Source organism: Pararge aegeria, chromosome 1, assembly GCF_905163445.1.
Source record: "Pararge aegeria chromosome 1, ilParAegt1.1, whole genome shotgun sequence".
NCBI lineage: Eukaryota > Metazoa > Arthropoda > Insecta > Lepidoptera > Nymphalidae > Pararge > Pararge aegeria.
This window is the reverse complement of record NC_053180.1, coordinates 2,812,477-2,838,183: the sequence shown is the minus strand read 5'-3', so window position 1 is coordinate 2,838,183 and position 25,707 is coordinate 2,812,477. Positions and strand designations below refer to the sequence as shown.

The 25,707-nt window shown below is 35.4% G+C and overlaps 2 protein-coding genes across 2 annotated transcripts; one reads left to right on the top strand and one right to left on the bottom strand.

The window, feature by feature from the left end:
- Positions 1 to 571: 571 nt before the first annotated feature.
- On the bottom strand, positions 572 to 15,576 carry LOC120625028 (myrosinase 1-like). The gene is made up of 12 exons (XM_039891940.1): positions 15,517 to 15,576; positions 13,706 to 13,815; positions 9,889 to 10,036; positions 9,476 to 9,642; positions 8,055 to 8,180; positions 7,576 to 7,710; positions 6,755 to 6,843; positions 5,775 to 5,922; positions 3,515 to 3,681; positions 2,112 to 2,267; positions 1,094 to 1,185; positions 572 to 734 (listed from the first exon to the last, which is right to left on the bottom strand). Exons 1-12 carry the CDS (start codon positions 15,543 to 15,545, stop codon positions 587 to 589), a joined length of 1,515 nt encoding a protein of 504 aa, XP_039747874.1. The 5' UTR covers positions 15,546 to 15,576; the 3' UTR covers positions 572 to 586.
- A 5,992-nt stretch (positions 15,577 to 21,568) lies between these two features.
- On the top strand, positions 21,569 to 25,211 carry LOC120623661 (protein SYS1 homolog). Its single transcript, XM_039889825.1, has 4 exons — positions 21,569 to 21,645; positions 21,733 to 21,933; positions 23,091 to 23,212; positions 24,318 to 25,211. Exons 2-4 carry the CDS (start codon positions 21,754 to 21,756, stop codon positions 24,505 to 24,507), a joined length of 492 nt encoding a protein of 163 aa, XP_039745759.1. The 5' UTR covers positions 21,569 to 21,645; positions 21,733 to 21,753; the 3' UTR covers positions 24,508 to 25,211.
- Positions 25,212 to 25,707: the final 496 nt, after the last annotated feature.

Below are 25,707 nucleotides of genomic sequence, written 5' to 3'. Positions count from 1 at the left end.
TTATGTAATATAGACGACATTCATCACCACCATCACATCAACCCATTTCCGGCCAGCTACAGGACATGGGTCTCCTCCCACAATGACAAGGGGTTAAGGCCGTAGTCCACCACGCTGGCCCAGTGCGGATTGGTGGACTCCACACACCTTTGAAAACATTATGTAGAACTCTGAGGCATGTACGTTTCCTCACAATGTTTTCCTTTACCGTTAAAGCAAATTACTTTATACTTTATAAAAAAAAACAATAGGATTTTAGGAGGATTCGTTCGGGATGTACGATGAAAGTTTTTGTAGATTACTTCCTAACTGCATCATACCTTTACCGATTTTCACACTTCTTCTCTCACTGGAAAGGCTGTATGATAACTTTCATTTTGCCAAATTTTTTTGCAAAAGCAAATATTACTTTTGGTAGAGGATATAACTCCTAAGCGGACAAATTCTAACCCGCCACTTAAGAAATAACGAAACATTGAAAACTATTGGTGATAGATAAAAATGATAAAATAGAACTGTTTACGGGATGCTTTAAAAATAAAAACAAACGCGTACGAAGTCGCGCGCAACGTCTAGTGCATTAATATTATAATTCATCAGTTATCGTGCTAAATTTCTTTGGTATCTCAATGTTGTTAGTTTGGATCACATTCTTGTAATACTTGGCGGAGGCGCGCGGGGTGCGCTGACGGTTTGGATCATCAAAATTGACTTCGTACAATCCGAATTTCGTTCTGTAAAAAAATTAGGTATTTTTATTCAACTTTACAACAATTAATAATATTAACCTTTAAGTTATAGTTGCAATACTGTGTTCCGTCAACCGAAATCTGCGCAATCACTGGTGACAAACATAAATAAATAAGTATACTACGACAAAACACACATCGCCATCTAGCCCCAAAGAGATAAAAAAAATAGTCGTATGTCCAATATAAATGAATCCTAGCTAGATCGATTTTTCGCCCCCGAAACCCCCTGTATACTAAATTTCATGAAAATCGTTGGAGCCGATTCCGAGATTCCAATTATAAATATACAAGAATTGCTTGTTTAAAGATATAAGATAATAAGAAAAATGGCGTTTACGTACGTGTATCCGTCATTCCACTCGAAGTTGTCTATGAGAGACCACGCGGTATACCCTGTGATATTGACCTTATCCTCGTGGATTGCGAGGAGCACCTGAAAAAACGAGACGCAAGTAACATAAAATATAACATTTCTAGTATTCCTAACGTCACGTACTTAGAGCCACAGAATTAAGAACATACAGAAACCGTGTGACTAATATTGAAGCCACGACACTTTAGTATTGTTTCTCGAACAGGCGGTTAGTCACTTAATTCCGAATAAAATGTTCTAAACCTTTACCATAAAATTAGCAAAATGGAAAAACGTTGCGAGCTAGCAACTTTCCACGGGTGTGAAGTAAGATGTACGCAGGGCGTTCTCACTGTTTTTGGACACGATGCACAGAATGCAATAATAGCTGAATGATGCTTCTCTATAGTTTTAATTCTGTGGGTTTATTATTAGGAGCTGGAATGGCAGCCCCGCACTGGTAATCGTAGCGTTGGTCAACCGCCAACGAGGTGGACAGACGACATTAAGCGCTTCGCTGGACAAAAGCGGCACAAAACCGTGGAATTTGGAACTCCCTACAAAAGACCTATGTCCAGCAGTGGACGTCTATCGGTTGATATGATGAAGATCATGATAACTAGGTAGTAACCTATACCTAAAAATAAATCAACAGAATAAAAACTACCTACTTATATAATTTTCCGTATTCAAAAATGTAACATTAGATCGGAAAGAGTTCCAAAGTCCCGCTGCAAGATTATTCATTTAAACAACTCTTGTAATATTAGAGCTTTTTATGACACTGCTCGTCAGGGAAGGACATGCTTATTTCATCCGCTAAGAAGTATTGCTGCAATACTGTGTCGCCGCTGAGAAACACTACTAAAGTGGAGTTGTTTTGGATGCTTCAATATTAGTAGTGTAAATGGTTTCCGTATATTCTTAATTCTGAGAAAAATCAATGATATATATCTGTAGTATAGCAACTAAATTAAATGTTTTTTTTTTAAATAACCAAATCTCACCTGTTCCAAGTGATCTCTGTAGTACTTGATCCTATCGTAATCATTCGAACCGGATTCTGGTTTAGTGGAGTAACCATTTTCCGTGATCACAATCTCAACGTCCCCATACTGATTCTTCACCCACGAAAGTAGTTTGCGGATGCCTTCAGGATAAACCTATAAGCCAATGAGAAACAAAAATTTAAAGATATTGCCCTATAGACAAACCTTAGTTCTTCGACTGACATCGTCTTTCAGCCTAGAAACGGTGGCTGTAAAATGTTGATTGTGATGACCTCCCTGGCGCAACGGTGAGCGCTGTGAATTTAAGTAGGGGGTTCCGGGTTCGATTCGGGGGCAATTTGGGTATTAATAATTTCTGATTTTTTGTAAGATTTTAAGCTTAGATTTTCGTAGTTAATCAACATTTCTTAAATATAGTTCAACGGGTACATACCACGATAATATTTTGGGATTTGTTGATATTTCGACCCAGTTGCATGAATCGTGGTCATGAAGGGATTGCGGAAGTACGAGATGTCAAGTTGGATGTCCCGGGCAGAACCAGACTACCCCCTTACGTGGTAACACGAAAAATAAATTTTATTCTCTCTCAGGTCTGGTCTGGAGGGCAGCTTTGGTCGTGGTTAGTTACCACCCGAACCTAAGCGATTTAGTGCTCCGATACGATGACGCGTAGTAACCGATTAGGGGTCTGACTACCATACTCCCTAACAGGTTAGCCCGCTAACATCTTAGACTGCATTATTACTTAAGAGGTGAGATTGCATTCAAGGGCTAACTTGTATTGGAATAAAAATAAAAAAAAAGACTTTTGAATTGACTTTTCCATGCGTTTCCGACCCGGTATATTTAACGATTTATTCTTTATTTAATTGATTTTATTTCATTTATCTATTGTTACCATTAATATTATTTGTATTGTTTCTCCCTTTTCTATTTTTTGTACGCTTATTTTAAATAAATACATATTGTTCGTGTAGTTCATAAGTATAATGAGAAAAATGATGTAATTGTTAGTAAGTTTAAGTGGATTTGTCCGTACTTATTAAACCCTACTAATTCCTACTAATATTATAAATGAGAATGTAATTTTGTTTGTTACGCTTTCACGCAAAAACTACTAAACCGATCATCACGAAACTTTGTACACATGTTTCTGAAGGTATAAGAAGTAATATAGGATGCTTTTTATCTCGAAATTAAGCTCAGTTCTCTCGGGACAGGGGACGAAAGTGTTTGACGATTTTACACCAGGCTACCCTAAATACATAAAGTGCTGCCACATTTATGAGGCACATGTCTTTCGAAAGACAAAAACAAAAGCGGACGAAATCGCGGGCAACAGCTAGTTTATAATAAATAAATAAAATAAGGTCCAAACTACTCTTAATATCACTTACGTAAAACCAAAAACAAGCTGCTCTGTCCCATCCACGATCAACTTCTAATATAGCGTCTAACTCTTTGATATTTCTCATGGGGGATAATTGACCCAGACTCTCTCCGTCCCTTCGCCTACGGATTTTCCGGGAGGTGTAATAGTTGAAGCCGTAAAAGTCGTATGCTCCTGTTAAATACAATTAATACTTAAAATTAGGCAAACGTCAGCAATTAGCAAAAGTATATTTCAGCACTCTGTCTTCTGCTCGCTTTAACTCTACTGATATTGTTCTTCGCACTTCAGAATCTAGGCCTGCTTATAGATACTTTAGGGGACCAGGATAGCCTGGTCCTTTCGCGTTCGCGTATGAATAGACAGACATTCGATTGTTGATATTTTTTTTGATAGCTTGTTGCATTCCGGAGACAGGTCTAAGATAGTTTTTAGACGGGAAATCTACAAACAATTCGCGGATGAATAGACAGACATTAGCTTGATGATATTTTTTTTGATAGCTTGTTGCATTCCGGAGACAGGTCTAAGATAGTTTGTAGACGGGAAATCTACAAACAATTCGCGGATGAATAGACAGACATTAGCTTGTTGATATTTTTTTATATAGCTTGTTGCATTCCGGAGATTGATCTAAGATAGTTTGTAGACGGGAAATCTACAAACAATTCGCGGATGAATAGACAGACATTAGCTTGTTGATATTTTTTTATATAGCTTGTTGCATTCCGGAGATTGATCTAAGATAGTTTGTAGACGGGAAATCTACAAACAATTCGCGGATGAATAGACAGACATTAGCTTGTTGATATTTTTTTATATAGCTTGTTGCATTCCGGAGATTGATCTAAGATAGTTTGTAGACGGGAAATCTACAAACAATTCGCGGATGAATAGACAGACATTAGCTTGTTGATATTTTTTTATATAGCTTGTTGCATTCCGGAGATTGATCTAAGATAGTTTGTAGACGGGAAATCTACAAACAATTCGCGGATGAATAGACAGACATTAGCTTGTTGATATTTTTTTATATAGCTTGTTGCATTCCGGAGACAGGTCTAAGATAGTTTGTAGACGGGAAATCTACAAACAATTCGCGGATGAATAGACAGACATTAGCTTGTTGATATTTTTTTATATAGCTTGTTGCATTCCGGAGATTGATCTAAGATAGTTTGTAGACGGGAAATCTACAAACAATTCGCGGATGAATAGACAGACATTAGCTTGTTGATATTTTTTTATATAGCTTGTTGCATTCCGGAGATAGGTCTAAGATAGTTTGTAGGCGGGAAATCTAAAAACAATTCGCGGATGAATAGACAGACATTAGCTTGTTGGGAGGAAATAGGTAATCAAAATATTCATGTGTCATGTTATTTAATCTTGACCTCGCTGAACACTCAAGTTCATCTGATAAGTAGATAGTGAGAAAACAATAAGTGAAAATGTAGAGTAGATAAGGAATCGCATCGTACTACAAACAATTATAATAATCTAAACAAAATTATCGATATTTTATCTTATTATTCGTTATCTATATACTATTACGTTTAGAAGATTCATAAAATTATTTAATTAAAAAAATGGCTGCGTCCAATCTGGGTGTACGTAACTTACATTATATATAATTAGATTTAATTTAAATAATGTATTATAAATGTAACATTATGTATGTGCTGAATAAATTGAAATGGAAATTGATACTTACTTTGACTTACTTTGTGAAAGCTGTAAAAAAGAAGACATTACCTACTTACTAGTCTACTTATTAATTTGGCTTTTCTTTATTTTAATGGCAGACTATATTAGTCATTACATCTACCCATTACCAGCCCACTACAGAGCACGGGTCTCCTCCCACAATGAGAAGGGGTTAAGGCCAACCCACCACGCTGACCCAGTGCGGATTGGTGGACTTCACACACCTTTGAGAACAGTAGAACTCTCAGGAATTCAGGTTTCCTCACAATGTTTTCCTTTATCGTTGAAGAAAGTGATATTTTAATTACTTAAAACGCACATAACTTATAAAAATTAGTGATGCGTGCTGGGATGCGAACTCGGCCCCCCGGAAGTTTTCTCGTTACTAGAGAGATAAAGTTAGAGATATTTTCCAGTTACGGGAATTGAACACACGACCTTTGACTCAGAAAGCAGGATCGATGTCCAAAGCGCCAATCGGCTGTGGAATTTTGATGTGTCACTATGAAGGAAATAAATTTTAACCTGTCCTAGTACATCTTAAATTAAATCCGGTTTACCTTTAGCTAACTCTTTTTCTTCATCGGTAAAGGCTGGGAGTCTAGAGCGAGTGAATCCCTGCATTTTGCTGTTCTTCTCTATCACTTTCTCAATGCCCGGAGGCCAGCCGCCTTCTTTGGAGAACACAGGATGCGAATACAAGCCGTACTGGAAATTTTGATGTGAAACATCTATAGGCGAGGGTAAACCTGGTTGTTGGTGTGGCGATGGCGACTCTTCGCCACGCTATAGATGACACGATGAAGCGATGACAGAATGAAGCTTCATGACACGATAAAGCTTCATCGTGTCATCGCTGGCAGCAAAAACATGCAGCATTTCCTAATTATGTTCATAGATTATTATCTATTCTAACTAAGGCGGATTATAGAAAAGAGTTAAATATAATATTTGGTTACAATTCAGGTTTAGTTGATAGCATAATTGAAAAGAAACAACAGAGGCTGACACAACCAAAACAATTCAGAACAAATAACCAACTGAGAGCTATTTATAACGGTGTGGACACTAAGCAAAGGTCAGGGGTATAAAAACTCTAATGTTCTGAATGCCACGTCAATAATGTTGGTCAGACCGGACGAAAATTTGAAACGCGTTACACAGAGCATATGGCAGCCTTCAATCAAAACAATCCTGAAAAATCTCATTTTGCAAAATATCTTTTAGACAGTGGAATTTACTTTTAGAATTTTTCATTTAACGATTATGCAGTGTGCAGTCAACATCTCCCGAGGATGCTCCGGTTTCGGAGAAAAACGTGCGTAGAGGGTATATTGCCGAAGATCTGTTTGGTGTGGAGTATAAGGATTGAAGAAATTATAAATTACACCATGCATATTCTCCTGCTTTTCGCGGAGTATAGCAAATTAAGCTTTATTTTCATGGTATAATTGTAAAATTTACTACTTTATATGATATTTACAGATGTATTGACGTGTGATGAGTCAAGATGAGAGGTGATCTTAGTGGAACTACTCACATAATGTTCATGAGCCAGAGAAGCTATTTCTTCATCTTCCTCTGACGTCGGATGCAGGTAAAATAGCTGATGAGATATACCAACGCGACCTGACACCAAATACAAAAAGAATGTTATTACATTGAGCCTTAAAATTGTTAATAAACAGTGTTAACAGTTTACATGGAATGCAGCCTAAAATTTATTTTACATCTAGTTAGTACGGCAGGGCCACTTACACTGACTAGATGGAACTATATTATGTATGGATAAATATAACACAAATGGAGATAAATATAGTAAAATAAGAAATATACTACGAAGTAAGCGTAGCTTGTGATGAATAATTTTATGAATGATATACATAAATACATATGTATATCATCTATCTTCTTCTATATATATAAAAGAGAAAGTGTGTGGGTATGTTCCGTATAGGCTCCGAAACGGCTGGACCGATTTCAATGAAACTTTCAGGGAATCTCCGGATTGACCTGGCGAGTAATCCTGTAAAATTTGGTGACGATCGGAGCACTCCTATTTTTGAACTGTCAAATACAGCTTTTATTTACTATGATGATATTCTATTGTTGGGTGTACATGGGTGTAGATAATGATCTTCACCCGCTCGAGAAGAGAATAGAAGAGAATGAATACGGAGATAAATAAATGATTTAATATATTATGAGACTTAAATTAAAAATTTAATGATGTAAGTTTATTGTTTAAATAAAATAAGCAAAGTATAGCCCGGCCAAGCAGGCTGGGTACGCTAGACATACATAAAATACCTTTTGATTTGAAGAATAGTGGAACGGAAACTTATGTAATTGATAACTTACCTTTAAATTGCTTCCTGTATTCCTTATGATACAGCCTCCAGGCCTTAGCGTGGGCCATCACGACGTTTTTTATACACAGGTAAGTCCCGACTTCAGGGTCGTGCACGCCGGACGAGAAGGCTCCTATGGCGTAACCTGTACAATACACAGTCAGCTTTGGGACACGCGTCAGCCAAGCTGAAGTGGCAACGGGCGGGACACATAGCTCATGATCACCACGCTGGGCAGACGGGTTGGTGATCGCAGGAGATGGTAGTATTAGCAAAGAGAACCCTGCTACCCGCTCTCTGTTATATTCCCTTAGTCGCCTCGTATGAAACCCCCCGTGTATTGGTAGAGGGGGGTGATAACATCTGTATTCGATCTGTATATGATCTGCCCTCACCACATAGCCACCTTATTTTAATGAATAAATATCCTATTAAAATTTTAAGCGTATATAAAGTGTAGTGAATATTAATTGATAGTTAGTTATATACCTATAGTACAAATGGTGAAAGGTTCATTGATAGTGACCCAGTTCTTCACACGGTCGCCGAAAAGCTTGTACAGGACCCTCGCATATTCCTCAAACCATTCCACTATGAGGGGATTAGACCAGCCACCTGAGAGAAACAGAAGTTGACGTTATTGAAAAATTTATAAAACTGTTACTATTGGATAGAAACAGGCGTTACTTTGCGAAAATCCATAATATATTATGAAAATTAAGCTTGATTGATGTTCTTTTTTGTCATTTTTTTTTTTGTATTTTCCATTGCAGTACCTACGCTATTTTAGCTTATACATATTTAATGATTTTGGAAGTACTACAAAAGTCATAATACATTCAATATATTGGACAGAAGCAGGCGTTAGGTACTTTGCGAAATTCCATGATATTCCATTTTCTAAAGAATTATTAATTGTAAAGTCAAAATCCCCTGAAGATGCTCCGGTTTCGGAGCGAAGCGAGCGTTGAGGGTACATTGCTCAAGATCTGTTTGGTGTGGAGTATAAAGATTGATTGAATTATAAATTACACCAAATACAGATTTTCCTGCTTTTCGCGGAGTATACCAAATAAAGCTTAATTTTCATGGCATATGTGTTATATATGTGTATTTTTATACTTACTTCTTCTGGGTACTAATATTTTTTTCGGCGTCGTTATCTCTTGACTAGTTATCTTCAAGGACGTAATAATAAGGTTGTATAATTACCGTCTCTTCTTCATTGAGGTTATACATAAACTTGTTTTTTGACATAAGTACCTATGGCAATGTTTCGAAAAAAAACTTCAATTTTCAGGTTAAGGTAATCACCTTAACCTTAATAATAGTTTAATCTTACTATTGTCTAGTTAGATTAATAGTTTTATTTTGCTATCAGTATTTTGATTGCAAGGCATCTCGCGTTTTTGATAACATAATGGAGAACTCTTGGACATGAAAGTCTCCTGACGATGTTTTCCTTCGCCAATGAAGCAAGTAATATTTAATTGCTAAAAACACTCGTAATTCCGAAAAGTTAGAAGTGCTGTTGGGGATTGCACTCGGCCCCTTCGAAAGGGTAGCCGAAGTCTTATATTATTATCAATTTATATATACATGACCAATTATTAATTCTTATTATTTTAGATTTCAAAAATGAAATGAAATGAAAATACACTTTATTGTACACCTAACAAAAATTAAATGATAAACAAAAACAACACAATAAAACACAGGTACAATGGGCGGCCTTATCGCTAAAAAGCGATCTCTGCCAGGCAACCCAATCAAGGAACAGAGCAGAGCAGTTAACAAATTAAAAATAAATATATATCAATTATTATATCATACAAAGTACAAGCCTACAACACAAAGATTATAATTTTTCATGATAAATCAAAAATCATGCGGTCAGAAAGGATGCTTACCATGATCTTGCAATCGTTGCGGTAGATCCCAGTGGTACATTGTGATTATGGGTTCAATCCCCTTGTCTAGGAGCCCGTTGATCAAGTTGTCATAATAGCGGCGTCCATCTTCGTTTATTTCGTCCGGGAAACTAGTCGGCATGAGGCGAGGCCAAGATATTGAAAATCTAAAGTATTACGAACAAGATCATCCAGGGCACGATATTTGAAAGCACAAAGAGGAAAGCTAGAAAACCAATGCTATTAGGTAACTGTTCAAATTCAGGATAACTTTATTTTAAGACGGCCGAATATAAAACCTTATGTTAGGTCAAGTCTATTTACAATAGTGTAGTGACTTTAAGTCTACCACTGGTTTTGAAAGCAGATTCTACCGAGAGGAAGAAAGAAACTCAAACTATTAAAACCTTTACCTATAGAAGTCCAGTCCCAATTCCGAAGCAATTTGTATATCGTCTTTCCATTGATGGTACGAGTCGCAGGCGACGTCGCCGCTGCTTCCATCAGTGATAAGTTGTGGTCGATTGTGAGTTAACGTGTCCCACGTACTTGGCGTCTTACCTTCGATACAAAGATAAAATATATTTTCAAACATATTTTAAAAAGATAATTCGATATAGTACTTTGAAATACTTTTAACATGCTAAAAATTCAAGAGTAAATTATTATCGTCTAACCTTTAGCGAGAGAGTTGTTTACATTGTCAAAAGCGTGAAATTATTCGTTGTTATTTTATAACATATAAGCTATCTACGATCAGCAATTAATAGGTCTTCTGTCCCTGTAATTGTCCTGAGCAAGTTAATGAGGTTCAATAATATAAATTAGGAATGGAAAGGGTCCTAACATTGCGCCCTGAGAGACACTATTTTTACTAATTTTCATCACACTTATTTATTCTGAAATCATGGCAGTTATTTTTATAAAATACCTAAGACAAGCGGCGTCTAATCTGTGTACGTAGAGGCGTCCCGCATGCAAACAATCGACAGTCACGTACATTCGAGGAAGTTATGTGATTGGTCGAAAGTCAAACGCCGCTACGCGCTCTGACGTCGCAGCGTGGACTTTGCTTGAAACTAACATCACAACGTTATTTTTCTCTGACTATTTTCAGACACGTTGATCAATTTCCAGAGAGATATTTCAAATACGCAAAGATAAATTGCACAAGTGCGCATACACAAACGGATAGAGATCAGGTTCGGGACTGAAAGCTTAAAGTGCTCTTTGCACGGGGGTGAATAACCGCCAATTTTCGAACTCCGGTATTCACCAAGAATTTCTTGATAGAAAACCCCAGTAGGTACTATTTGCTCGACCCAGGAATCGAACTCGTGTACCTCGTGTAGTAGAACATGTTCACCACTCGACCAACAAGGCAGTAACACCACAATAGTTATAACCTACTTTTTTAATGATTTAAAAAGTAATTACCTCATACAGTATCTTGGAATTACTATCATGCAATGTCATATCTCTCTATCTTCTATCTATATTTATTTAATAAAAATTGCCGTGCGTGTGCGCCAATTCTCTCTATCTTCTATCTATATTTATTTAATAAAATAGTTAAACCATTTTTGAATACTATTTTATTGTTTTTTTTGTTCATAATCACCAATATCAATCCCTAACCATCCAGTTACTAAGAGAAGGTCTTAAGGCCGTATTCCACCACGCTGGCCCAGTGCGGATTGGTGGACTCCACACACCTTTAAGAACATTATGGAGAACTCTTAGGCATGCAGGTTGAATTACTTAAAACGCATTGATTTAGAAAAGTTAGAGGTGTGTGTTCAAATTCAAATTCATTTATTGATATTTCAGGTTGGATATATGTAATTACTTGTTATGAAGTCCCAATTTATACTGCCTCTTTGGGCGTGCAACAATTACAAACTATTATTTCAAGACTAAAATTTAAAACTAGTATATTAAATTTCATATTTAAACTAATTATAAAATTCAAATTAATATCAACTAAAAATGTATAACATTATTTTTTAGAATTAATTTAGTTATTTTCTCTTCTGATCTTTTGTAACTTATTGTATTTTTGTATAGCCATCACGCGGCCACTTTTATTATAGAACGCTGTTTTGTTTGGGGGAAACCTAAACTTATTGTTGTTTTGGGATTCGAATTCGGCACCCTGAAAGTAAAGCTGAAGTCCTACAACTAAGCTTCGATAGCTCAGTGATTCCGTAAATCCATAAATTATTAGTAGGACGCTTCCATAAATTATTAGTGAAAGGAACAAGTATCGGCGAGCCATTATCATAAATTATCAACATGTGGAATGTCGACTCAACATTTAGGTACTAAACCGGTTCACGTCTAGATCAACTATTTTATACAGAAAGATAAGAACAACATCTAAAAAAACTTTCACTCGGCTGTAGTCGTAATGGTCTTGGACAATGAAAATTAAGCTAAACTTTGATGTGATTCGACTAATAAAACCTACTTATAGGCAATTTTATTAAGGATAAGCAATGCAAGCAAATGTTTGCGGAGAATCATGTTGATGACTTCCACGCAATTATGAGAAAAAGATCTGCATCAATGATGAGCACACACTTACACACCAGGTGCTCAAGAGGGTACTTACCTTAGTTAGGAGATTCCTAATTTTTTATTATTCATATGTTTGGCCAATTTTAGTTTATAATAAAGTAAATAAGATAATTGTTATTTTTGTAGCTATGGATTTTCAACTGAATTAAACGTTATTATTATTATTAATAATAACTAATGAAAAATGTATTTATTTATTTTATTTTACTTGCATCCATGCCTTAGCATAGTCATAAGGCCCTGTCAGGGCGTAGCAATAAGAAACATTTTGACGCTTTATTTTAGAAGTTTTATTACAAATACCGATTTCTGTCTTAGGATTCTTATTAGCGTTAGTAGAATCTATATATATATAAATGTTATGTTGGTTTGTGTACGCTTCAAAAACTCAAAAAGTTCTTCACCGATCGAACTGAAATTTTAGAATGATATAATATAATACGCATCAAAGATTGTTTTTATCTATTTTTCTCAACCATTCAATCACAATGTGCCACAGCGAAGCGTGGCAGGGTACAGCTAGTATATATATATATATATATATATATATAAAAATATAGTCAATAATTTAACTTGTCAAGTGTTTAAACTTACGAAATTTAATTACAAATTAAACATTCTATATACTTACCACCGTACACGACGCGTGAGCAGTTATTAATATATAATATCACGTGTTTTAGTTCTGTGTAATATTTTTTGCGAACATAAATTAACGCATATTATTGTTAATTAAGAATTTAAGTATATGAGTTCAACGTTTTTTGGTTTGGTGTGCTAAGGTAGATAAGTTAAAATAGCTCGTTTGTATAACTAGCGGCTCCGCGTGACTTTATTCGAGAACAAATTCTGATAAGTTCCGCTTCAAAATCTTTATGTGTTATCCTACTTTATACTCTGACACACCGCATCGCATTGCCTGATTGTGGTAGGTATTTATTAGTTTTTTTGCTTTGTGGCGTCTCTGCGCCCAGGTTGGGAAGCCCTTCATTAGCACATTCCGACAAAAATAACTTAATTATTAGCAGATACTAGAGGTACTCGTATCCTGCATCTTCGGCCGTGTGGGTACAATATACCGACCCACCGACTCGAATGCGCCTAAACTATTTCTATATTTGTTTGGCGCCTAAGGTCGTAGCGTGATGTTCAACACTCTATAACGTTTTTGGAGAGTTGAGACTATCAAATGCAATAAAAAATGCTTTTTTTCTAAATAGTACTGATATTTCCGGTGATTACTGCCTTACAAGTAAACTTTCATCCCATATTTAACCCAAAAATTAAGTTAAGGTTATACAATATTTTTTGAATCCGACTGGAAATAAGAGAGGTTAGCGAGTCGAATCAAAAACAAACAGAAATACCAACTCTTCAAATTTATTATTAGTAAATAAGGGGATAGCCCAGTGGTTAGGACTACGGCTACACTTTCGGGTGGGCCGAGTTCGAACACAAGCCTCAGACCTCTAATACTTCTTTTTAAGCAGTTAAATCTCACTTGCTTTAACGGTGCAGGAAAACATCGATAGGATATCTGCATGCCTGAGAGCTCCCCATGTTCTTCAAGGCTACGGCCTACACCCTTCTCATTGTGGGAGGAGACCAGTGCCCTGTAGTTGGCCGGTGATGGGATAGCGGTAAACTCACCACTGGTATTCCATGCACCCTCAACTTGATATGCAGATGTCGCAGCTCCAAATTTGAACCCTGAAGGGAATTTCAGATGGCTAGCACACCAAGCACTTTCCGCCAAAAGCCTGGTGAAGGAAGCAAGAGGTTCTATGTAACTAACGTGTTTATTGTGCAAATAAAGATTCTATTCTATTCTAAATAGGTTGTTTTTACCATAATCTTGTTTTTTTCATTCCTCTACAAGTTAGCCCTTGACTACAATCTCACCTGGTGGTAAGTTATGATGCAGTCTAAGATGGTAGCGGGCTAACCTGATAGGGAGTATGGTAGTAATACCCGTAATCGGTTACTGCGCGACTTCGAACCGGAACACTAAATCGCTTAGCGGCACGTCTTTGTCGGTAAGGTAGTAACTAGCCACGGCCAAAGCCTCCCACCAGACCAGACCAGAGAAAATTCAGAAATTATAAATTTCCAAATTGCTCATCAGATGGATACCTTATGATATATTATGAAAATTAAGCTGAATTTGCTATACTCCGCGAAAACTAACTCTGCGAAAAGCTGCTTTTCGCGGAGTATAGCAAATTATCTACTATTCAGTGCCATCAGAACCATTTTTTACTTTTTTACTTCGGTTTTTTGTCTATGGGCTGTGGACATAGTCTTTTTATTTCACTGAAAATCACCAGTACCTATAACTTTTTTTTCTGGCTTAACACAGATTTGCCATTGTCACACTGCCCCAAATCTACCGCGAACCCGTCCCGAAAAGGACTGGTGCAGTTTATACTGCACATACCGCAGAACCAGTGTCATTCCCACAGCAGCTACCCGCCTATATAGACAAGTTCTCCAAAACATTATATTGTAAATTTCAAACTTTTATAATATTTTAAAAGAACTCACCCATACAAACAGCCACCACTATGAGAACGACACCAATATTTTAACATGCACAAACAACACCAATCCTTCCCAAAACAAGTTCACAATAAACTCAAGGATAAATCAGAAAGAACCGCGTCCGCAATGAACGAAGTCTCCCGCCTTTTTCACCTATAACCTTAATATAGGGGCAGGTGGGCGCTGTTTTGAAAAAAAATTAGGCTCCACCGTAACGTATTCAAACCTCGAATCGGACTTCGTGAAGAACTACCTACTTCCGCCAAAACGATCAATGCCAGTGTTCTTTTTATTAAGCATTGTTAAGAATTTAAAAAAAAAATGAAAATCAATAATACTTAATTATTGATTGATGATAGAGATTAAAAGTCTGAATAAGGGAACGCTATAATACACTACTTTTTAAAATTAACAAATTAAAACTATGATTTTTATATTTTGGATATAAATTTTGAATTTTACTTTATCTTCAAATGATTGTTAAATTCATGCGTACTTAGTTCATTTCACTAACAACTACTATTGCAGGTCGAAGTTATGAAATAGGCATTCCTTTTTCTTTACTGACCACTCTAGTTCGTGCCTTTTCCAAGCTACTTGACACTGGCAAAGTACATTGTCCTGTTTTGGCACTACGAAAAGTCATAAATCAAAAGAAGAAGAAGAAGTACACTAAGTATAATTGCAATCAAATGTTGAACAATTTATATCCTCGCTTCTTTCTCAAATAGGTATATGAGATATTTTTCTTGTTAAAAACCGCAGATAATTATTTAAAACGCGCCTACTTTTCAACACATAAGTATCACGTAAGAGATTTGTGAATCCTATTATATACTGTCCAAAATCATAATTTAATTATATAAATTTCAAACACTTTTAAATTAACGCTTTTTTTATATGTTAAAAATATTATTTACCACACAACAACCGCCGCCCATGGCGCCATTTTGAATGTGCCTGTTTACAAGTGAATTCAGTCGGTTATACTAATTAATTAATATGATTAGTATAATCATATTAATAAATACTCGTGCCTAAGGCTGAGGTCGCACAGGCGATAATCACCGCGCGTTATTCTCAGTCCATATTCAAAACCGCAAATTTTAATTGCTTGAAACACGTATAATTATGAGATGTTAGAGAGGCGCCAGCAGTGTTGAAATTGGTTACTTAAAAACCTTTGATATGAAAAAAAAACAGTGGGTCTGGACGTTATCAGGTGATTCACTGGCCAGTTTAATTTTATTAAAGTGAAAACTTCTTTAGTCGCGATGAGCGATTATTGATAGAAGAAAAACTTAACGACATAGTAGTATAACGGCCTGTATACCTGTACCTGCATATATACACTAATAAATTGTATATACTCGAGACTCTATCTTATATGCGTTTTACTTTTAGGGTGGGTAACATTTTGTTAGTCCGCGTCACCGACTGATTCCATTTTTGTTATACCATTGTTTTAAGTTTTACTTGTGCCTTACAAAAGCTTGTTCATTTTAATTTTAATAGCACTCTGTAGTTACGCGAAGTACGTCTGTCTGTCTCTCCATCAGCTTAGCTTAGAGATATTCGTTGCGCGTGTACTTACAAATTAAACTAGATTTTATACAGATCTATAGATCCCTTTTTGTTCTAATAAGTAGCAATTATTATATTACATAGTAAACCTTTATTAACTCAGGTAAAGTTTTGTGGTGCTTTTTTTTCTTTTACTTGTTTAATTATGTTATAATTACGTACTAACGATCCCCCTTTATAATATTATGGTATATAAACAAGTAGATACTATGTTCATGTTATTTTATATTCCAATGCCTTTAGATTCTATTAAATTTTTTTTGCCTTACCACCCTGCGCGCCGTCGAACGTTATGTCAAACGGCACATTTTAGCGAAAAATCTTTCAAACTGTATGTTCTAATAATTAATAAAAGAAAAAAAATATGTACCTTAAAATAAGCGCAATAAAGGTATTTATTTTGATAACAATTAATTTTATACTATAAAATGTGCATTGTAAATAGTATCTAATTGAAATGAATTCATTGCTCACTATTTTGGATATAACGCCTTCACATAATTATTATTAAGATGTCGCGGTAAACGCTAACTATTGATGCAGCGTTCGCCAAGATCTCTGATGGCGGATTTGTTTTCGACTTAATTGAAAATTATTCTTATGTTTTTGTCAATGTGTTCATCTGATGTAGAACCTATATAACTGTAAAATGTTACCAAAATACGTTCAGAAATGTTTGCTTAAAAGAGTAACAAGCATCCATCCATACATCCATTATTACAAACTATCGCATTTATGATATAAGTAGGAAGTATGATGCAGGAAGTAGGACAATCCTTCACGTTAAATTCGCGTGGAAATTTTCGATTGTGTGTACTAGCTTTAGATTTGCACCCCGTAATCAGCGGAAGATTCATGATATTGTTATCCAACATCTTACAGTGAGGTCTTCTTATCTTACTCGTAAACGTAAATAGCATACAAAGATAGACGGCGTGACGTATACAAAAAAAAACTTGGATAGGCCTTCCCCAAATTTTATTCATTATTTTTACGACTTCTATTATTATTACAAAGAGATTGGTTGGTTTGTAGGAGGAGTATTTTAAATTAATAGTGAACCGAGTTTTTATTTTACTTTTAAAATGCAATAGATACCTACTTGAAGCCCGTGCTTCAAGTAGTAGATAAGTACAGATAATATATTGAAGACTGTTATATTTTTAATTTAACGCGGGTTAAGCTACAGAACAAAGTTAATTAAAGATTAAAAAAAAATTGTATTTCTTAAAAATGCCGTTCGTTCAGTAGGTTATTAAAAAAAATTATGAAACTAAGAATGTGAAAAATTAATACGAACTTCAAATTAAATGCAAAAAAAACTGAAACCATATTATTTGGTCCAATAGGTACAAATAGCTGGATTTTGACGCCCTACCTAGTACAGTGGTAAGCGCTGGGCGGGTGAAGATATAGTTAACGGGTCCGATACCCGGGAAATTTACAATTCCTTAATTTTCTGTGGTCTGGCCTGGTTAAAACCGTGGCTTTTTAACACCATACCAATAAAATTAATACATTATATTATCACCAAGCGATTTAGCGTTAGGGGTATGGTTTTAAAATAAGTGTGCTTCCACCATCTCGTTGTTGGTATATACCTACAAACTGAGTTCTGTTTTGGAAAATCATTAAATCGTTTTCTATATTTTGTCAAAAATAAATATTTTTCCAATGCATCCGAACAGTAATCCATTGGTTAAATGAATTGTTTTCTCCCTTTGAATGCATGAACGAATATACGACGTGTAACGGAATTACGAAACACTGTTGAAGGGTACAAAAGTATATTTCATAAGGCATATTTATTTTTCCATATAAAAATTATTCAAAACATTCTCTGTGTTTACTTATGACAACCCTATTGAAGATAAAAGACCGACACGTGCATAGTACCTACGCTACGTGTACGCGTATCTAACAGACGTAAAGTAAAGTAACAGAAGTCACTTGATTTTACCTTTGCATGTGGCGTTAGGGCTATATCTTATTTCTTTTAGTGAAAAACATGGCAATGATTTGCTCAAAAACTATTAGCGTTTCGGTTCCACAGATAAATCTCAGAGACAGTAAATAATGTACCTCTAATGGCTCTGAAGTTTTATTTCGGTTTTCATTCACACGTTTTGTACACTTTTTAAGTACAGAGCAAATAACTAGTTAAAGAGTCAAGAATACAATACAGCAAAATATAAAGAATTCTTTGGTGATCTTAAGATTTTTTGACGAAATTACTGACGTCGTCATTTTCCTGCAACATGCGCATTTAAGATCAAAATACCTAATCATATTCAAGATAGGTTAGATAGGTTAGAATGATAAGGATTACTTTAGTGTTCGTTGACTCGATGTCAGTAGACCATGATGACCTGATGATAATTAGTGATAATGCGGAGATGGGAGCGAAACCTGGCTGTAAAGTATACGTAATAGGAGACACTCGTGAGCACATCTTTATTTGATAGCCGATTGACGCCTTGGGCAGAGACCCTGCTTTCTGAGTTCAAGACTGTGGGTTCGCTTCTTTCAATTGGAAACTGTTTCTGAATGTTTTCCAGTGTCTGTGTGATTATTCGTATATTACAAGTATTTATGTGTATTATATTCATAAAATATTAATCAGTCATCTTAGCACCCATAACACAAGCTACGCTTTAGTGTTGCCCAAATGCAAGAACAAGACGAGACTTAGCCAGTCTTGGTCTTGGTCTTGCGCCAATACACCTGGTCTTGGTCTTGGTCTTGGTCTTGCGCTCCCAGTCTTGGTCTTGGTCTTGGTCTTGCAGCAAGAGTCTTGCAAGTCTTGCAATTACCTATTAGTCTATTACTATTTATTAAAGTTTACTTTAAATCTTAGAAAAACGTATTAGAATTGGAACATTGTGAGCTTGAATTAACATAGCCATAGTAAAGATCAAGCAGATTAATAAATAACTGAAGATTTGATAAGAAATTCGAAAAATCAACTGACCTATATGTCGTTTTCCATGGAAGTAACTGTTTCTTAATAAACATTTATGATTTATAAGCTTACATTTGCTAAAACAACTTGTAAAAACTTAAGAAATATAATGACTAAATGTACAATAATAGTACCTAAGTAATTAGTTTAAAACCATATAAGTAATCAATATTATAATTACTTACTAGAATGAATTATTATGACATCTACTACCTATCCTCACCATTTTATCCTAATCATAATACTACTTGCGTGATCAGTATAATGTATTCATTTTCATTCTAAGCACTCTGAAACTTATTTATTCTTTGGAACACCTGTAGGTACTCTTAAAATTCGAAATTATTTTGCATGAATAGTGTCAAATGTTATGATTTCGGCGCGGCGGCAACGATTGTTTTAGATTTCAAAAGAAGCCGCCGGCGCGTGTATCATAACCATGTACTTCCGAAAAGCGGCAAATTTCTTTGAGAAGTAAGTACAAAACCTTTGATGCCGCATTATCAAAGTGCCGATGGTTAAAACATAACTATGCATGCACTCAGTTTGATTTTAATAGATATTTTTTTATTCGCTATGTTTATGGTATTAGTCGTAATGCGCATAGGTCCAGTTTTTCATATTCTTTGATATAGTTTTTTGCGTCTCATAGAATTCCTAAGCGTACCTACCTACCTATACACCGAACTGTTACACCTAACTACTCCGTGAAATAGCGCTAAGTCCTAGCTGCAAGACGCAAGAGTCTTGCAGGCTATGTCTTGTTCTTGCTCAAGTCTTGCACGGTCAGTCTTGGTCTTGGTCTTGCTAAAAATACGCGGTCTTGTTCTTGGTCTTGGTCTTGCAAAAACGCAAGAACAAGACCAAGACTGCAAGACCAAGACTGAATTTGGGCAACACTACTACGCTTACTTTGGGGCTAGATAGCGATGTGTATATTGTTTTAATATTTATTTTATTTCTGCAATTTTAATTGCCGTAGTGTGTCACAACAAAATATAGAATCAATCAAATTATTGGCTGTAGTGGGAAGTGGGAACTTTAATAATATTTAAGAAATAATAGAATAAGTAAATTCGACAGTTTCGTGGCAAGTTTATATTATATATTTTTCTAACTTCTAAAAATAAGTATTACTTCACAGGAATGAGAACATACAGAACCCTAATTCATTCATTATTGTGCCCAAAAACGCCCCGCGCATGTCTCACTTCACAACCGCGGAAATATGCTTCAAAATTAGTCGTCTACACGGTATCTTAATTATGTGTATAGCTTAACATATTGTGATCCATCCATGTGTTATTCACTGAATTTTTCAATAGGGAAACGGACTTTTTTACAGTAATTAATAATAGTGCTTAAATGTAAGTATAAACAATATTTTAAATTTTTTTAGAGCATTTAATGTACAAAAAATCAGGCCAAAAATAAATTAAACACAAACCGAGTGACGTCGTATGTGGGTAAATAAAGTTGTGGAGATTCGCCTCTGTATTTATTTTTAAGTAGCAACACTATTGTTCATATAATTGTTTAGAAAAGATAAGTTCAAACTAGTTACTTGAACTCAACTTTGCAATCTTGAAGCTACTAACGGAAATGTAAGACTTTTAATGTAAATGTGTGTTATAAATATGAAATGTAATAAAAAATAATAAACAATTATTTATTATTACAAATAGGAATTTTATTGTGAGTTCTAATTCGTATATATATATATATATATATATATATATATATATATATATAAATAAATAATATAAATAAATATACTACGACAATATATATATATATATATATATATATATATATATATATATATATAAATAAATAATATAAATAAATATACTACGACAATACACACATCGCCATCTAGCCCCAAAGTAAGCGTAGCTTGTGTTATGGGTACTGAGATAGCTGATGAATATTTTTTTATGAATATAATACACATAAATACTTATAACATACAGATAAATACCCAGACACTGAAAAACATTCATGTTCATCACACAAACACTCTCCAGTTGTGGGAATCGAACCCACGGCCTTGGACTCAGAAAGCAGGGTCGATGCCCACTGCGCCACTCGGCCGTCATATATATATATATATATATATATTTATATCTCCTTTCGGTGACGTTTGTAAGGATTATTTAATTTAATACTAATATTTTTTAATCGCCAACCAATCCGCACTGGGCCAGCGTGATGGACTAAACCCTTTACATTATGGGATTCTAAATAACCTATAGGTCTAATATACCGCTTATATAATCGATTTTGCTAAACCGGATACATACAAAAATGACAGTGACAAATTGTGCTGTACGGTGATATACCTCTGCCTTTTCCCTATGGTAACGAATACAAAAAAAATTGGTTGTGACATTGACACTGACAATTAAAATTAAAAATAAATCACGTAAAAAGTTGGCCTAAATTTCATCACTCTTCAAGCATAAAATTACACTTAAGTTTTTATTTTCCTAATTATTTCAACGTACGCATAATTTTCATATCCAATGCATAATTTTTCCGTTTAAATGTGCCACAAATGTGTCAATGAACTTTCAATCGATGTTCGCAGTCGAATCCTGTGTGTTTAGAAATGTCCAAGATGAAGAAGTTAACTGGCTCATTCCGCTATACACAGTGGGACCCTTGCCTAATAGTGTCTCAGATAGTGGCAATGCAGTGCGTATTGTACCTTACGTTAAGTCTTTTGATCGCTGTTATGCAGGATCTGACTACTTCGACAAGGACTTTGGATCATCTCTTTCAGTACCATGTGAGTAAAATTCTGCAATCAGACACGGTTCGCAAACTATGGGTTTCATATAAAGAACTCCAAATTAATAATAACTTAACAATAGACAAAAAACTCAAAAGTCACTTAAAAGGTGATGGGTAAAGTATACTTGGCTAAGTTATGACATCAGATAAGGAGATATGGAAAAGAACCAGAGTTTCTGTCATCACAAATAGTGTGGCTATAGTAGGTGAGGCTCATAGCTTGGAGGGCTGATAGACATTAGGATCCCAAGGAGCTGGCATGGCAAGCCATGTACTGGTAAATGTGGTGTTAGTATGAACAGAGGGCATAGGCAGGTCAGGTTGAGAAAATGATTGGGTTATAGCTGCTGTAATGATTTAGGGTGAGAACCAAAATTGACAACGCAATGACTATCTTACCTTATGGAAAAGATTGATGTGGTATAGGGTCCTGCCAACTCCTTCATTGAAGGTACTCAATATATACAAGGTGTAAATATAAAACCGGAGTACCACTTAACAGACTTTAGAGGTACATTATTTACTGTCTCTGTCACTTATCTGTGAAACCAAAATGCTAATAGATTTTGAGTAAACTACTGCCATTGTTTTTACTGAGAGAAATCAGATATAGCCCTAACAAATGCAAAATTAAAATCTACTGATTTCTATAACTTTGTTTGGTATGCATTGCATAGCAAAGGTTATCTCTGTCTTTTATCTTCAATAGGATTATAGCTAAGTCAGAAGTCAAATACAGCCCTAACATGATTTGCTTCAGCCATGCTTCTATTGATTCCATATGAAATACACTTATGACCCCTTAAACAGTATTTCTTAATTCGGTGACACATTGTATATGGTAGGCATCAGAAAACATAATGGCATTCCATAACTAAAGATGGTAATCAATCATGGTGTCTTACGGTAGTTATGACGCTTGCATCTCTCACCAGTCAGCAACAGTTTTTCTTACAGCCATGGGGATACATCACACTGCCTAATCTTCTTCTTGCCTTTAATCTCATATGGGGTCTGCACAACGTTTCTTCAAACTGGAAGACAAATTGTTGATTTGGGAAACTTTTTACTACCAAACCTGTCTGATGTCAACCCTCTATGAGGATATATCGCTTAGACTAAAGTACTAATTTGTTGACCGTTTCTTTCTAGGAAATCCAAGTGAAAGACAATGAAGGTAGAGCAGTGATTATAGCATTTGTACTAAATGCTATAATAGGAGCTTTGATGCTGTGGATGTTGGTAGGAAGGACCAAGTTGTGCTTAGATTTTAGGTAAGAATTTTGGTCATTCAAGTTATAATCAAAGTTCTTTGACGGCCGATTGACGCAGTGGGCAGCGACCCTGCTTTCTGAGTCCAAGGCTTTGGGTTGAATTCCCACAACTGGAAAATGTTAGTGTGATGAACATGAATCTTCTTAAGAGTCTGGGTTTTTATATGTATATATATTATAAGTATTTATGTATATTATTCATAAAATTATTCATCAAAAACAAAAGCTACGCTTACTTTGGGGACTAGATGGCGACGTGTGTATTGTCGTAGTATATTTATTGATTTATTCTAACAAAAGCTAGTTTATGAAGCTGGAGAGTAAGATAACACAATTTCACTATTACTCCTTTATGCTGCAATTGTCTTCAGTTTCTCTTGCAATATTGTAGATTTTGTCAATCAGTTCTGGTTGTCATTTTCTGAAAGTTATTTTTCCATTTTACAATTAGTTGGAAAATCTTTATGTTCTTTATGGTATCCCTGGGGCCTGGATATACATATAAACAAATTCACATTTGCATTATCTATATTAGTTACTATGCATTTGTGAGTTTTATTATACCTTCAAATGGGAATTTATTTTCCAAGTAAATCAATAAAAATGAATTCCTGTGTGATCAGCTTAGGAATTGCATTTTAATTCATGGGCTGATGATATAATCCACCTCGCTTCGATGGAGTGTATGAAAGCTGCCCAAGAGAGAAAAGAGTGGCAAGATATGGAGGAAGGAGGCTTTCACCCATCCTATGGGATCCATCTAGCATCAGGACTAACATACTAACTAAAGAATTTATTGAAAATCACAATAACCAAGAACTAACACAAGTAGTTTGTGAGGATTGAAACTTTTTTGTAAATTTATATGGAAAAAAATATTTTTATTTTTTATCATTATTATTATATTTTAATTAATTTGAATCTTACAACATGGCAGTTTTAACTGAAGCATTTTCTTAATTTTATTACATTGAGAACAAACTGTTAAATTAACGCAGATAGAATCTAGCTAGGATAGCCAGTTTTTCAACTCATTATATGTGCAATTTTGATGAAAGAAATAAACAATATTATTATAAACCTCATAATTTTGTATTCATTTCAGTTGCACCTTCTACGGTATTCATTTACTGACATGTTGGTTCTACAACAACAGTTTCCCCACCACATTCTCCTGGTGGGCGCTCAACATAGCTTGCGCTTCGGTCATGTGCGTAGCTGGTGAGTTCCTCTGCCTACGCACCGAGCTTCAAGCCATTCCACTTACTAACATCGGCGCTAAAGTGGATTTATGAAAGTTAACCGTTATATTCACATAATGGTTGGACTATTCGTTGATAGCTGGACTATGCCGGGTGGACTATTTCTGTGCAATGGCTGGAATCCTAACGATGTGTGAAAAGTTACTCTGTACGTGAATGTGTAAAAAATAAGTCTGATAAATATGGGTACATGACCAATGACTAACGTTCTTCATTACGATTTATATAATGTAGACTTCAGTTTTCATAAAGATAATTTATTAAAAAAGCCGATTCCGTTTATAGAACCATGATAGGTGGTCTGGATTGTTTTTTATGCGCATTTCTCTAAAACGTGACGTGAATGCAAAAAATTAAAAGAGAAATTTGGTAATAAATAACTATTTTAGTGACAGCTGACTTTCTGATAGACGATGGGTTAAACCAAGAAAATATTACGAAGCTTTCTCTTTGTTAAGCCTAATGTTATTATTCTAATGAGTGAACACCGTCCACCATAGTATCTGGATGAGCATTTATCATAAAATGTGCATTCATCTTATAAAGTGAATAGCAGGAAAATGTACCAGTGAAAATGAAAATGAAAATGACCTCTAAGTAATATTGGCGCTAAAGTGGATTTATGAATTTTAACTGTTGTATGTACAAAATTCCTCTCTCGAACCTGTGCTTACACAAAAAAACTTAAAATGAAGCGGTGATAGCTCATTGGGCAGCAGCTCGACTTCCCTTTCGGGGGGACGAGTTCGGATCCCAGCACGCAACTCTAACTTTTCTAAGTTATGTGCGTTTCAAGTAATTAAAATATCACTTGCTCCAACGGTGTAAGAAAACATCGTGAGGAAACCAGCATGCCTGAAAGTCTACATTATTGAGTCCATCAATCCGCACTGGGCCAGAGTGGTGGACGACGACTTTAACCCCTTCTCATTGGGTTGATGTGATGATTAAGATTTACAAAATGGTTGGACTAGTCGCGTGGGGACGAACTAGAAGTATTTAAGGGATGGACTATTCGTGTTTAATGATTGAACTACTCGGCTGTAAAATTGTAAACAATTACTCATAATGTGAAGTATAGTAGTGTCTACTCGTAGCATCCTACAAAGCTAGGTATAAAAAAATATACGATTGGTCGGCTAAGTGTACTAACAAATGTTTCTCATATCATTCTGATGCTGGTGTGAACCACCAAGCGTGTTACATATGAGCTGGCGAATTCTTTCGCCAACA

Coding starts and splice junctions, on each gene's coding strand:
- LOC120623661 (XM_039889825.1), top strand. CDS start 21,754: ATGTCCAAGATGAAGAAGTTAACTGGCTCATTCCGCTATACACAGTGG. Junction 21,934..23,090: donor ATCATCTCTTTCAGTACCAT/GTGAGTAAAATT, acceptor GTTTCTTTCTAG/GAAATCCAAGTGAAAGACAA. Junction 23,213..24,317: donor AAGTTGTGCTTAGATTTTAG/GTAAGAATTTTG, acceptor TATTCATTTCAG/TTGCACCTTCTACGGTATTC.
- LOC120625028 (XM_039891940.1), bottom strand. CDS start 15,545: ATGGCGCCATGGGCGGCGGTTGTTGTGTG. Junction 6,844..7,575: donor ATACAGGAAGCAATTTAAAG/GTAAGTTATCAA, acceptor ATTTGGTGTCAG/GTCGCGTTGGTATATCTCAT. Junction 1,186..2,111: donor ACAGAGATCACTTGGAACAG/GTGAGATTTGGT, acceptor TCGTTTTTTCAG/GTGCTCCTCGCAATCCACGA.